Raw genomic sequence first — 15,196 nt, forward strand, 5'->3', positions numbered from 1 at the left:
TTGAAAATGTACTCCCCAGGATGTACATCCCCCAGAAATATTTTGTGGACTCGAGGAGGTTGACAATTGGATTTAACATCCCACTTTTTCGTTTTTCTGTGTTTTACTTTTTTATACTTTTTTTAATTTTTTGTTTTTTTTATTTCTTCATCATTTTCATTTTCTTTCCATTTTTCCTAATTTTTTCGTTATTTTTCATTCTTCAATGTACTTTATCATTCTCCTTTCTCATTCCTGTGTCTTTTTTCTCTCCTGTTCAATTATCGAATTTTTCCACTATTTTTCTACAGTTCATGGTACTTATCGAAACATGTATCTTTATATAATGCGACCTTGCAATTTTTACATATGTTTCGAACTTGTTTTCGGATACCATTTGTGAATAATTTGCAGTCGGCACTTAGAAAACCTGAACGTGGAGTTTGAGTGAATTTATTCTTCTCGAAAATACGGGAATTGTCGTGATCGATCCGCCATATTGGATCTGCTATCTTGAATTTCGGGAATTTAACATGAAATTCGTATTCAGCATCACTAAAACCCCTCATGTACGTCAAATTTCAGCGAAATATGACGGATTTTAATTTTTGAGACTTCAGGCCCTTTTCATGGATTTGGCTCGGTCCTTAAAGGGTTAACGAGACGTAGAGATTTGCGCTGACAATTCCTATGGATTGCGTCGAGAGTTGTAACACCCACAAAATGATCAACAATGAACAATCAGTCGTGCATTTCTAAAGTGTTCGGGGAATTTCTCTCGCTTTGACACAATAGATAGATAATCGACAAGTCAACATTACACACACAAGTGAATCAAACTAACTTTGCATAGCGTTAACATAAATTAATTACGACACGCAAGTTTCCTACTCAAACTCACCTTTCCACGCGATTTCGTTGTGCTGGTCTTTCGCCTGGCTGCGGTCGATTGTCTCGACGAGAAGGAAGTAGCCGGGCGCAGTTCGAAGACGCGCGTCAATTTACGGATACATCTTTTCGTTTCTGTGTAATCTGCAGTTTTCCTCGTTTCTAACTGCATCAGCGATTGCTGCGGTGAGGAAACAGGAGTCTCGACAATAATTCCCGTGGCGTACAGAGCACCGCAATTGGCGTTTACTCTACGACATTCCGAGATCGGCTGAGATCGGGATTTACTAGAAGCTTGAATTAATTCTGGTCTTATTTTATCAATTTTTTTATCTTTATTTTAACATTAGAAGGACCGGATTTGACGACTCCTCTAGAAGGACCGTAAGAGCCAATTTGGCATCAATTATACGAAAGGTAGTATTAACCATCAACTTGTTATTAAAGCCATCTGTTGCTAGGAACCAGAATTAATTTAACCTTCTAATACGTTGAGATAATAAAAGAGAAGACATGCTGCACGTCGCACACGCACACACACACGCACGCACGCGTACAAAGTACATGTAACGTCTTCCTCCTTGGACGTCAAGTTCCCGGTGAAGAGCACACCAATATAGGCCTATCCTGTAACTCTGAAGGTCGTGAGACGAAACAAGATGGAATCTACACACACGCGATCGCACTCTCTTCCTTTTCCTCGAAGCCGGCAACGGCGAGTCCTGCAACGTGCGATTACAGTCGAGCTCTGCGCGCTCCACTAACGGATCGTTACAGTTTGTAAAGTGAATTAGAGCGCTTTTTGTCAGGCGTCACTTCTTCTCGTTAGCATGACTGCACGCCGGCCGGGTATATTTTGTCGCCAGGACCGTCGACATCGCGACGCTTCGACGCCGGCGAGAGCGGCGATCCCCCGGCGATCTCGTGTTCACTCGGCTGCGAACAGGTAGCGAGAGGCGATTTCGTCCACGCGACACCCGATACCCGGGCGAAAGGGTGTTGGAGTGTCGCGCTAAGGCGATGCACAGTGTTGTGATACGGGAAATTGATGTTCAAGAAGGTCTACAGCATTAAATCTTCAACAGATTAGGACGATTTTTTTTTCAAATGAAGGTGAGAAGATTACCTACAATTCTACCGAGCGATATTTTCGATATTAGGAATCCTAACCAAATCCTTAATAGACAAAGTATGAAATATTGATACATTTCCAGAGGATGATGATTTTTTCTACTTCTGTCAACGTGCAAACCATTATAATTGCTAAACTATGAATCTATGGATTGTAAATCTTTTATTATTTAACTCGTAAACTCCAAATCTCATAACCCTGAACCTCATAATCTTGAGCCCCATAACCCCGAACCTCATAATCCCAAATCCCATAACCCCGAACTTCATAACGCCCAACCCTATAATATACATAATCCCGAACCCTATAACCTGGTATTCTATAACCCCCAACCCCATAACCCCAAACCTCATTATGACAAACATGATAACCCTAAATCTCATAACCTCATGTCTCAAAACTTCTGACCCTATTATTCCGAACCTTATGACACCAAACCATATAAGTTCAGACTTCATTGTTTTCGGGCTTTCATGTTTATGGATTCAAGGTTTACGGTGCTGGGTTCGTGATTGATAAAATTTTGGGTATATGAGTTTTGGATTTTTGAGTGAAGAAATTGTCATTCTGTTTAGAACGTAATTGTAGGTTTACGCGATCAGATCATCTGAAGATGCATTATTTTACATAATAGACTTTTTCACAAATACTTCTGTTTATGTTACGTTTACCGTCTGCATTTAATGCATAAACTATTGATTTCTTCGGATTTATATATCGCAAGTATAAGAAGACATTGGTAGAAAACCAAAATGACCATAGATCCTGACTGTGAGATATTACTTCTTATATACGTACAATGAATGCGTCATGATGGTAAAACGCCAGTAACTTGACAGTTGCATTTATTGTGTTTCGGGGTTCGAGTATCATGGGGTTTGAGGTTATGTTCGGTGTTATGGGGTTCGAGGTTATGAAGTTCGGGATTAAGGAGGTTTGAGGTTATGAGGTTCGGGATTTTAGGGCTCGAAGTTATGGGGTTCGGGGTTATAAGATTTGGAGTTTACGAGTTGAGTAGTAAAAGATTTACAATCCATGGATTCATAGTTTGGTAATTATAATGGTTTGCGCGTTGATAGGAGTAGAAAAAATCATCTGAAAATGTATCAATATTTCATACTTAGTCTATTAAGGATTTGGTTAGGATTCCTGATATCGAAAACTTCGTTCGGTAGAATTGTAGGTAATCTTCTCACCTTCATTAAAAAAAAAAAATCGTCCCAATCGGTTGAAAATTGAATGCTGTAGACCTTTTTGGACCTCAATTTCCTGCATCACAACACTGTGCGATGGATCGGCAAAGCGTCAAAGCGCGGACAATACCTTCCCGGCGGGCGCGAGCGGTACTTACAGTTACAAGTCTATATAGCGGACACCGGCTGCAGGATCACGGCCACTCATGTTCGACTATCAGCGAGTATGTTGCGCATTTTAATTTTGCTTCTCTTTCCACGCCTGTTTGCCGCCACGGTGCCGTCGGGAGTAACGTCGTACGCGAAGGTGTCGAGGAACGGCCAGCTAGCGAGAAGCTCTCACGACTCCTTCCCGTGGATCAGCAGGTGCGTACATGTCGTCAGGGAACAATTCAGCGGCTAGGGTGCGCCAAGTGTGTTCCGCTTGGTGCCGCCGAGACGAGTCCGCATCTTCGTTTGACCTTCGAGCCCTCCGAGGCATTTCTTTGCATGAACGTGAGACGTTTGCTTATGCATTTCAGGCTTATGCCTCAAGCGAGAAACGATACGAGCATGAACAACGAGAGCAGGAGTATAAGTGACATTGCCATCACAGTGTCGCCCGTGTACGTGACACCCAAGAACCCGAAGTTGAAGAAGGGCGAGATAATCGAGCACCCGGTCGCTCCGAGGTAGACGCAAACGTTCGCCGTGTGCAAATTCCTGTCGATACGAATTGCGAATCTTCTCTGTTGATAATCCATTGTACTCACGCAGATACTCCACGTTGGATCATGAGATGATAGCCAAGCTGAACGTGGGCAAGAAGCAGATCCAACAACGATACAATCCACCCGCGGCCGGCTTGTTCGGCCACGATGACGCGCCCATGAACGGTAGGCCGCAGAAAGGAACGAGCACGTCGAATTCGGGAGGCTTCTCGGGAGTAAATTCGTCCTCGTTTCCCGGCCCGATCTCCTTGGCCATGTACGAATACGGTCCGCCAGAATTTATCGAAGACAAGCCGACGTCCAAGCCGATGATCAGCGTTCAGAAGTATCCATCTATGCAAACGGACGATAAGGTAGCAATTTGTAAATTCGGAGTGAAATTACTCCTAGATGGTCGATTGAGTCCTGTATAATCTCACTTGTCAATTTGATACATATCTAAATCGATTAAGTTCCAGTAAAATTCAAAACTAATTTTATTTCAAAACTAATTGTAATCAATCTTATCTTAGAATTAATTTTACCTTGAATTACCTTTATTTCAAAATTAACTTGGTTCCACGAGTAAGGTGCACTCAAATTTTGCGTCTATAAGAAATATAATTTTTTTTTATAAAAGTACATAATTTTGATTTCAAAATTAATTTTAATAATTCTTATTTCGGAATTAATTTTGATAACCTTTACTTCAAAACTAATTTTGTTTCGCGAGCAAGGCGCATTTAAATTTTACATCTATGAAAATATATAATTTTCTTTATGAAAGTATATAATTTCCATTTCAAAATTAATTTTAATAAATCTTATCTTAGAATTAATTTTAATGACTTTTACTTCAAAATTAATTTTGTTTTGAGTAAAGTGCATTTCGATTTTATATCTATAAAAATATACAATTTTTTTTACAGAATTTTTATTTCAAAATTAATTTTAATGATTCTTATTTCGGAATTAATTTTGATAATCTTTAATCTTCAAAGCTAATTTTGTTTCATGAATAAAGTGCATTTCAATTTTGCACGTATAAAAATATATATAATATATATAAATATATAAATATAAAAATATATATATATATAATTCTTTTCATAAAAATATATAATTTTAATGACCTTTACTTCAAAATTTTTATTTCAAACTTAATTTTAATAATTCTTATTTCGAAATTAATTTTGATAATCTTTAATCTTCAAAATTAATTTTGTTTCACGAGCGAGATGCATTTAAATTTTGCATATATGAAAATATATATATTTTTTTAAAAGTACATAATTTCTATTTCAAAATTAATTTTAATAATTCTTATTTCAGAATTTGATAACCTTTACTTTTGATAACCTTTATTTTTTTTTGATAACCTTTACTTTAAAACTAATTTTGTTTCACGAGTAAGGTGCATTTCAATTCTGCATCTATAAGAATATACAATTTTTATTTCAAAATTAATTTTAATAATTCTTATTACAGAATTAATTTTGATAACCTTTACTTCAAACTTAATTTTGTTCCACAACTAAAGTGCATTTAAATTTTGCATTTATAAAAGTATACAATTTTTTTTTATAAAAGTAATTTTCATTTCAAAATTAATTTTAATAATTTTGATTTCGGAATTACTTTTGATAACTAAAAGATAGCTGAAAGATAACTAAGAGATTTACTTAAAAACTAATTTCGTTTCACGAATAAAGTGCGAATTTCAATTTTACATCTACAAAAGTATACACTTATAATAAAAGCAAAATACATTCTCACAATGCATCTACATCTGTCGCAGATGCCGAACGGTTATAAATCACCGTCGAGCAATTACCACGTCAATGATGCACCCGAAATGGAGTATCCCAACTTCGACGACGCTTCTTCGTACGAGAACGACGGGCCCGCGAAGAAACCCATGAAGTTCCCCAACCATCAAGAACGTCCGTTTCCATTCGCGGAGAACTCGTACGGGCATGACCATCACGATTTTCACCACGAGGTGATCTACGATCACTTGCCCGAGTACCATCACATTGAGCACACGACGCAGGAGCCGGAAATGAACGATCAGCGGCTCGACAAGCGGCCTTACTCATATTACTTCATAGGGAAGAAGCTCTGGTACATACCGCTGTACTTTAGCATTTATTTCATTATATACATAGCGGCGCTCGTGCTGAAGAGCATCGCTAGGCACAAGATCAACTTCCCGACGCATCTGGCGGAGGCTGCGGGCCACTCCAAGAGAAGCGAGCCCGACGAGTGGTGGGATTTCGCCGGGAGGATACTCGACGGGGTGGAACGACTCGCCGAGGTGTCCGGTGCTTGGGACTCTTGATCTTGGAATATGCGATTAAGCGTCAATTAAAATTAATTTATAATGTCAAAATGCGCGCGACCGTTTTAGCGTAAGCAATTAGCAATTAAACTGAAATCGACGATAATGATGTAAAAGGTACAACCGTACACACGCGTCGCTTAGACTTAAGTGGAATGTATATATTAAGTAAGTGAGTAAAGAGAGAGAGAGAGAGAGAGAGAGGGTGAGAGACGACACGGTCGTTTCCATTGTTTCCCGCTCTTTGTTCTCAATGGATTGCACATGGTAGATAAATTGAGCATCAGCGCGCGATTTGATCGCCCGCTTGTAAAAATAAATGCAGTACTTACGATCTTGTCGATTAATTCCCCCGTCGTCGCGACTCCTCGCCGCTTCCTCGGCAGCGCTCGAATTCTCGTGAATTGCGCTCGAGCGCGTCTAATGCGCGCGCTTTCAGCGCGTAGTTGAAATAATTTGCGTGAACGGCGCATGCGCGCGCGGCTCAAACGAGCGATCGTTAACTGCGCGGATGCCGGTGCACAATTATCGCCGATTTAGAATATCACCCGAACGGTACCGCCGGCTCCGTGCTTCGGAGTGACCAGGGTGTTAATCACTCGGTGATCTGACCGGTCGCGATAAAAACGACGACTTAGTCGACTTAGCGGCGGCCGCCATTGAGACGTCCGTCAGAATCGAAATCGATAGTCGACCGCCACTTAGCGGCTCGTAGTAACGTGCCGCGCTAATTGCGTAATGATCATCTTAGGGACATCAGCGCTGCGCGGGTCACGCGGAAGCGTGAGTGCCGCTCATCAATGAAGCTCGCCGCGGAGAAGACGGTAGTCGTTGGCGAGCGACGGCGGGGACGCGCGAAATCTGTAACAATTAGGGCGGTTAACGCCGTCGGATTTGCTTAACGTTACCGTCAATACAGTTACCGCGCACCGGACGCGGTACGGCTTGTCGAACCTAGGCCTGAAGAAGACCTTCAGTACCACGTCGGACGCCGGCGACCGGAGGTTTCCCGCCCCAAACTTTTCCTCGGCCGCGTCACTTGCCAAGTGTCAAAGCCTGCGGCTGAGTCGATAATCCAAAGGCCGGGGGAGTCTCTGCCTTTCCTCGTCAGCGGGATCTCAGGGCTGAGTGGAATGCGACGGCCGAGGTGGGATGGTGTCCATCTCGCGTGAAGAGGCAGAGCGCCTGAGGAAGATCACGGAAGCGCCGCGACGATAATTCCTCGTGATAACTTGGCGATCGCTCGAGGTTAAGATGGGTCAGTAGTTTCTCAGCTGCAGCGAGGAGAGCGTATCGCTCTGATCCATCCGGTAATCGCAGTCGAATCTCGTGCCGAAGTGCATACGATAGAACGATCCGCAGAAGATGAATCGAAGGCAATCTTGAGCGTGAGACTCGACCGCGAGTATCCTCCTAAGCGAATAACGCTCCCATAACATTCTCTTTCTCAGAGACGACTGGCAGCCGGTTAGCTTGCAAGTTTGTCCTGCTGTCAATTTGCATCTACCACGCCTCCGCCGAGTCGAGCGTCGAGAACGCGGAGTCGATCTCGGGGACGGAAGCATCCGGGGTAAACGTCGAGTTGACCACGAACGCGCAGACTTTCAGGTGAGTCATTCCGCCATTCTTACCGTCGCACAGTGTTGTGATACAGGAAATTGATGTTCAAAAAGGTCTACAGCATTAAATTTTCAACTGATTGGGACGATTTTTTTTTTTTAATGAAGGTGAGAAAATTACCTACAATTCTACCGAGCAATATTTTCGATGTCAGGAATCCTAATCAAATCCTTAATAGACAAAATATGAAATATTGATATATTTTCAGAAAATGATTTTTTCTACTTCTGTCAACGCGCAAACCATTATAATTGCTAAACTATGAATCTATGGATTGTAAATCTTTTACTACTTAACTCGTAAACTCCAAACCTCATAACCCTGAACCCCATAATCTTAAGCCCCATAACCCCAAACCTCATAATCCCAAACTCCATAACCCCGAATTTCATAACGCCCAACCCTATAATATACATAATCCCGAACCCTATAAACTGGTACTCTATAACCCCCAACCCCATAACCCCAAACCTCATTATGACAAACACGATAACTCTAAACCCCATAACCTTAATTCAAAACCCCAAACCTCATATCTCTAAACTTCTGACCCTACTATCCCGAACCTTATGACACCAAACCATATAAGTTCAGACTTCATTATTTTCGGGTTTTCATGTTTATGGATTCAATGTTTGCGGTGCAGGGTTCGTGATTGATAAGATTTTGGGTGTATAAGTTTTGGATTTTTGAGTGAAGAAATTTTGTTTAGAACGTAATTGTAGGTTTACGAGATCAGATCATCTGAAGATGCATTATTTTACATAATACACTTTTTCACAAATACTTCTGTTTATGTTACGTTTACCGTCTGCATTTAATGCATAAGCTATTGATTTCTTCGGATTTATATATCGCAAGTATAAGAAGACATTGGAAGAAAACCAAAATGACCATAGATCCTGACTGTGAGATATTACTTATTATATATGTACAATGAATGCGTTATGATGGTAAAACGTCAGTAACTTGACAGTTGCATTTATTGGGTTTCGGAGTTCGAGTATCATGGGGTTTGAAGTTATGTTCGGTGTTATGGGGTATTGGGGGTTATGAAGTTCGGGATTATGGGGTTTGATGTTATGAGGTTCGGGGTTATAGGGCTCGAAGTTATGGGGTTCAGGGTTATGAGGTTTGGAGTTTACGAGTTAAGTAGTAAAAGATTTACAATCCATAGATTCATAGTTTAGCAATTATATGCGCGTTGACAGAAGTAGAAAAAATCATTTTCTGAAAATATATCAATATTTCATACTTTGTCTATTAAGGATTTGATTAGGATTCCTGACATGGAAAATATTGCTCGGTAGAATTGTAGGTAATTTTCTCACCTTCATTAAAAAAAAAAATCGTCCCAATCGGTTGAAAATTGAATGCTGTAGACCTTTTTGAACACCAATTTCCTGTATCACAACACTGTGCGTCGTCTTTTTCACCGCCCTCTTCGTGTACGTAACACTAAAAATCCGATCGCGCTTCAAAACAACTGAGTCGGCATCTGTCGACCGTGCAAAAAATGTAAATTATGAAAGCGTAAATCACGCTCCTAACATCTTTTTATTAAAACATCTTATTATTTTGTTTTCATTTATTATTTATTCATTATTATACTTTAGTTGACATGCCAAGAAGTTACTTGGTTTACCATTTTTCTTGCCCGCACTCAAAATTCCACTCATCCATCCATAACTTAAGCGATTTTTGCTTATCTCCCTATAATCATAATTTATATATATAGTTAATTTATATTCGCAATCTTTCTACTTGCACTATTATCTATCACCTATCGATGAATCAACCAAATGAATTAAAATTTCTTACATAAAACCTATTTGCATTTACTATTATTTGAATTACTTTTCTTCTTCCTTATTTTATATTTAAATATTTCATACCTTATCTACATATTTCATACCTTAAGGTAAGTTAAATATCCCTCGTTATATTTTAAGTTAAGTTAAATATCCCTATCATCGCTGATATTTCACAGTCCTATCTAATCAGTCTTTTGAAACAGACCACTTACCTTGCACGTTTGGGCCTCCTGTCCTCTCAAATTACTCTACCTCTCATATTACCCTCTAATTTATACTATTTTATACTTTTTTAATAATAATAACTTCACTAATAATAATAATCTCACTTATCAATTTGATACATCTAACTTGATCAAGTCCCAATAAAATTCAGAATTAATTTTTTTTCCTTTCCACAATCTCCCCAAAAGAGAGACATCTTCATTCATCATATTTTAGGTATCTTACATGTCTTTAACCTTTTAAGGACCAATGACAAAGATCTTTGTCATTTAGGAATTTGCCCAAAGGATCGGGAAAATGCGAATCTTTACCATGAAACATTTTACTATGCTGAAGTCCAGGCGTGTTCTAAATAATGACAAAGAGTGTTACTAGATGTTTTCAAACTCGGTGAATACGATGACGCAGCCAGTTTTTCCATTTTCTGCATCATAAACGAAATATAGCCACTCGAAAAACGGTCTTTTTCTGATTTTCCGGGAATCTTTGTCATGAAACATATGACCGTCTTCAGGCTGCAAAAATCTGAAAAAAAATGAGTTCTGGCGAGACCTTATGTTTTTTGGGTTGCTGAATGATACGAGTCATTTAGTGTTAGTTTTCCGAAATTCAGAATGGCTAAATCAATATGGCGGAATCAATACTGTGGCAACACGGGATTTTTCGAAAGAATATATGTATGATCTTGCTATTATTTTTATAGAGATTTTCAGGGATGCTAAGTATGAATGTTCCATTATAATTCAAAAATTGACATTGGTGAATATGACGGATTATATATATGCAAAAAATTCTTACCCTTGACATTCGCGAATACATTTGTGGAAAATGTACTCCCTAGGATGCATCCCCCACAAGTATTTTGTGGATTCGAGGAGGTTGACAATTGGATTTAACATCCCACTTTTTCGTTTTTCTGTGTTTTATTTCTTTGTGCTTTTTTAAATTTTTTGTTTTTCTTTATTTTTGCATCATTTTCATTTTCTTTCCATTTTTCCTAATTTTTTCGTTATTTTTCATTCTTCAATGTCCTTTATCATTCTCCTTTCTCATTCCTGCGTCTTTTTTCTCTCCTGTTTAATTATCGAATTTTTCCATTATTTTTCTACAGTTCATGGTACTTATCGAAACATGTATCTTTATATAATGCGACCTTGCAATTTTTACATATGTTTCGAACTTGTTTTCGGATACCATTTGTGAATAATTTGCAGTCGGCACTTAGAAAACCTGAACGTGGAGTTTGAGTGAATTTATTCTTCTCGAAAATACGGGAATTGTCGTGATCGATCCGCCATATTGGCTCTGCTATCTTGAATTTCGGGAATTTAACATGAAATTCGTATTCAGCATCACTAAAACCCCTCATATACAGATTTTCAGCGAAATACGAGGGATTTTAATTTTTGGGACTTCAGGCCCTTTCCATGGATTTTTGACTCGGTTCTTAAAGAGTTAAGACGTCTCTTAGAAGTTCGTGCTATCTTGGATACTACATAGCTGAAGAGAGCTTGCTTCAGGACAGCTAATATAAAACTTTTCTCCCACTCGCTCGCTCTTGGCCTCGATAATGTCAAACAATCTAAACGTAGAACTTCATCTTCCTCGAGTCGCCAATTCACCAAGAAGCGTGAGATACAAATCAGACTGACGCGACGGGTTCGACTCAATGAATGTAAATTAATCGGCACTCACCTTAATCCCCGCTTGATCCGCAGACGAGGCAGAGCGTACAGACGCGGTTACAACGCCAGAGGGGACAACAAGGATTACCAAGACGATCAGCAGGACCATTACGATGATGATATGGACGATCACGCGGACGACGAGACCGATCACGGTCATACGAAGGCGATGACTCAGCCTAAGGTCGATTACTGGGCTGGCTACTACGACTTTCTCATCAATGAAGGCAGCTACAAGTTCTGGGCCGTTTTCCAGGTAATCCACAAGCGCGTTCGCGCAGCTTCGACTTCGAAGCTGAACGGAATTCCCGCGTTATCGCCTCGCCAATCGACCCGAGCTCACTGATCGTTCTTGCCCGGCCCTTAGCTCGCCACCGCAGCCTTGCTGATCTACAGCGGCTTCGCGGCTCTCTACTACGCGAAAGTGAACCCTCCGACCACGGACGACGACTTCGACGACATATTTCGCCGGCGACGACGACGACGAAGGAGACGCCGCTCGCTACCGCTCGCGCCACGCGACAGGCCCTTTGTCGGGCTGGACGCCGTGACGTTCCAGAGGATAGTCGAAGCCGCGGACGCCGAACGAGCGAAGCGTTGACTTGCTCCTGGTCGTTTCTTTGGCAGAAGCGCGAAAGGACTCGCTGCGAGAGGACGGTCGGACGTTCGAGCGCATTTCGGCGAGAGACGATCACTGGGAAACGCAAACGATGTACCTTCGAGTGCTCGCTTCTTAGTGAAACGATGAGTAATGCCGTACCTGGGGAGAAAAAAGACCGACGTCTAAATTTCCGAGTTGGCGATACAAGAGCGTTCCTCTCGAAGGTACAGTATCGTCCACGCGAGCTCTTGAAAAAAGAGACGTTTTTGACTGGTTTCAACCCGTAAGTGATGCGGCAGAGTGCACGTCATGTTGCGATCAACTCGAAGAAATGTTTCTAACCCTTAGCCGTGCAGGGCGATGAAAACGCTTGCGTGCTCAAAGGGAGCTTCTCGACAATGGAGTTGGAGTTAAATTACAGGGTTGGGAAGTAACTCGTGTGTTACTTGTAACGGAGTTACAGTTATAGTTTTTTTTTTTTTTGGTAACTACAACTTAACTTCGTTCCGTTTTTTCCGTCTACAACTGTAACTCAACTTAGTCACATTTGTTTGATAACCAGCGACTAATTTAACAGTTACTTTAATAGTTACTTTATATATTTCAAACTTGAGTTTCTAGCAGACTAGTACGATAACGCGACGTGCGATACTTGATAACCGATAAGCATACAATTTTTCTGGCTGCATTTGGAAAACGCGCTATTGCGTCATCTGTCTTTATCGTTCATTAGATGTAAAACAAGAATAAAATAGCGCTGATAGTCTTCTCTCCGAACGCAACCTGTATTTCTTTCAAAAAAATTGTACGCCTATTAGACATTTCCGTTGCACGTCGCTAGTTTTTATTTCTTAACATAACCTGCATTCAGCATGAAGTGCGCTGCGTGGTTTCAGTTATATAAAAAATTCAAGATAAAACATCTCAATCTTCGGAGAAGGGTTGTAAAATGGCCAGCATATGCAGAAATATTCGAGTTGTAGCAAAAACTTGGAAACGAGAACACCTGGACATTTCTCTGCCCAGTTGTTATTAATAGTCTTAACAAATAAATATGAATTACTTATTTAAATTAATGAATCTAATTTGTAAAAAAATTATATACAACATGAGGAATATATAATAATCAACAAACTACTTTTATATAAAATTGAAGGAATTTACGTAATTACGAAATTTAAAATAATAGCGCTATTATTGTAAAAAAGTAACTGAAAAGTAACAACTCGTTACTTTCTAAATAACTATAACTGTAACATGTTATTTTTGAAGGTTAGTAACTTGTAATTGTAACTAGTTAATTTTTCAGTGAAAAAACTGTAACTGTAACTAGACTTTTACAAAGTAACTTTCTCAACCCTGTTAAATTATATAAGCAAGATACTTTCTCGGGGTTTGTTGGGTCGTTAAATCTAAATCCGAGGACAAAATTTCAAAATTCAAAATGGCGGATACAACATGCCGGACGAAATATCCAAAAACTTGTTGGATTCTCATAAAAAATTTGTATAGAGGATTTCTCGAAGCCGCTATTTTCAAATTCAAAATACAAATTTTTGATTAAAAAAAATGGCGAGTCTAATATGGCGGCGAGGAATTTAAAATAATCATCAATTTAAAAATATATAAAAATATAAAACATAAGAATTGGCTTTCAGGCGTTTTTTAGCCGGTGATTTCAAATTCGCATTCAAAAAGAAAAATTTCAAATAAAAATGATGGATCCAATAATGGCTTCGTTGTATTTTTTTTGTAACGCGCGGATATTTTCCTCATCGACAGCTTGAACCAATTTTCCTTTGGCGGATATTTCCGTCGTCAATAGTTTGGGCCACTTTTTCTTTCGCGGTATTTCCGTCATTAACAACTAATTAAACGAAATAATTAGTACAAAATAATTATGTAATGACTTTCTACATTATTCGCGTTTATGTTAAAAGTTGTTTGAGTAACTTTTACAGTCAAACGTTTGGGTCTTTTTTATTTAGTCAAACTTCAATTTTTCGAATTGAAAATACAAAATTTTTTTAAACACGGTAACCGGCGGTGCTTCCGCTTAAACTGCATCAATGAAGGGTTAACTAGGAAACTGGAGAGAGAATATGGCGTATATAGTTGTTCAAGTATATTTCGAACATTACTAGACACGAATGCGCATATATATACATAGTTTTACGTGTAAATGTTACGTGTAGTTTTACGTGTACATAGTTTCGTAGTTACATGTGCGTACGTGCGGGTGCGCGCGGCGTGTGTGTCCATGTTTAATTAGTAACTCCGAGATGCGCGACTCGTTTACACTTCCTGCTCGGGACGTCCGCGGAGTAAGACGCGTGTAATTAAAAGAGAGCCGAAAGGGTTAATCGGACGGAAAGTAATGAGAGCGAAGGGACAAATGGGCCGCGGTCGGTGGGCATTTGTCGCTTTGAAAGCTGCTCGACTCGAGCGGACGACTTTCGACGACGACGACGACGACGACGACGACGACGACGAGTGTGTCACGCGTCCGGCCGGCTCGGCCCCGAAGGGCCGGCTGTGCGCGCGCCGGTGATCGGTAAATGTATGCGTGCGACGGGATCAAAACGTAATAAAAATCCCCCGAAAAAATGTCGACCGATAAATCAAGCGTGGCACAGCGAACCGCGCAGCGTGGACCGTCGCGCGATGCGATGCGATGCGATGCGATGCGATGCGATGCCATGTGATGCACCTCTCTCTACAAAGCGTTCGCGCGCGCGCATGTGCATCACTTGCGCGCGCGCACACACACACACACACACATACATATATATATATATATAAAATACGTAGCTACGCACACATACACGCGTGCATTCGCAACATCGAAGCTCAGAGGCAAATTTCCTTGTCGAACGACGCAACGTAACGAGAGGGCCTCGAGCGACTTTTCGGGGAGCGTCAGGGGCGTATCTGCATGTCGTATCGCTCGATCTGTCGAATGTCGCGCTCGACGGGTTGCGGGCGCGAGCCTGAGCGTCGGCAGGAGCTGATGGCCGAAGAGACGGAGC

The 15,196-nt window shown here is 40.4% G+C and overlaps 2 protein-coding genes across 2 annotated transcripts; both read left to right on the forward strand.

The window, feature by feature from the left end:
- Positions 1-3,245: 3,245 nt before the first annotated feature.
- Positions 3,246-6,541, forward strand: LOC105187290 (uncharacterized). Its single transcript, XM_011148020.3, has 4 exons — positions 3,246-3,558; positions 3,714-3,863; positions 3,949-4,255; positions 5,680-6,541. Exons 1-4 carry the CDS (start codon positions 3,419-3,421, stop codon positions 6,220-6,222), a joined length of 1,140 nt encoding a protein of 379 aa, XP_011146322.1. The 5' UTR covers positions 3,246-3,418; the 3' UTR covers positions 6,223-6,541.
- A 754-nt stretch (positions 6,542-7,295) lies between these two features.
- On the forward strand, positions 7,296-12,549 carry LOC105187289 (uncharacterized). Its single transcript, XM_011148019.2, has 4 exons — positions 7,296-7,480; positions 7,674-7,830; positions 11,600-11,822; positions 11,934-12,549. Exons 1-4 carry the CDS (start codon positions 7,477-7,479, stop codon positions 12,165-12,167), a joined length of 618 nt encoding a protein of 205 aa, XP_011146321.1. The 5' UTR covers positions 7,296-7,476; the 3' UTR covers positions 12,168-12,549.
- Positions 12,550-15,196: the final 2,647 nt, after the last annotated feature.

Source organism: Harpegnathos saltator, unplaced genomic scaffold (genome assembly GCF_003227715.2).
Source record: "Harpegnathos saltator strain DR-91 unplaced genomic scaffold, Hsal_v8.6 scaffold627, whole genome shotgun sequence".
Lineage (NCBI taxonomy): Eukaryota > Metazoa > Arthropoda > Insecta > Hymenoptera > Formicidae > Harpegnathos > Harpegnathos saltator.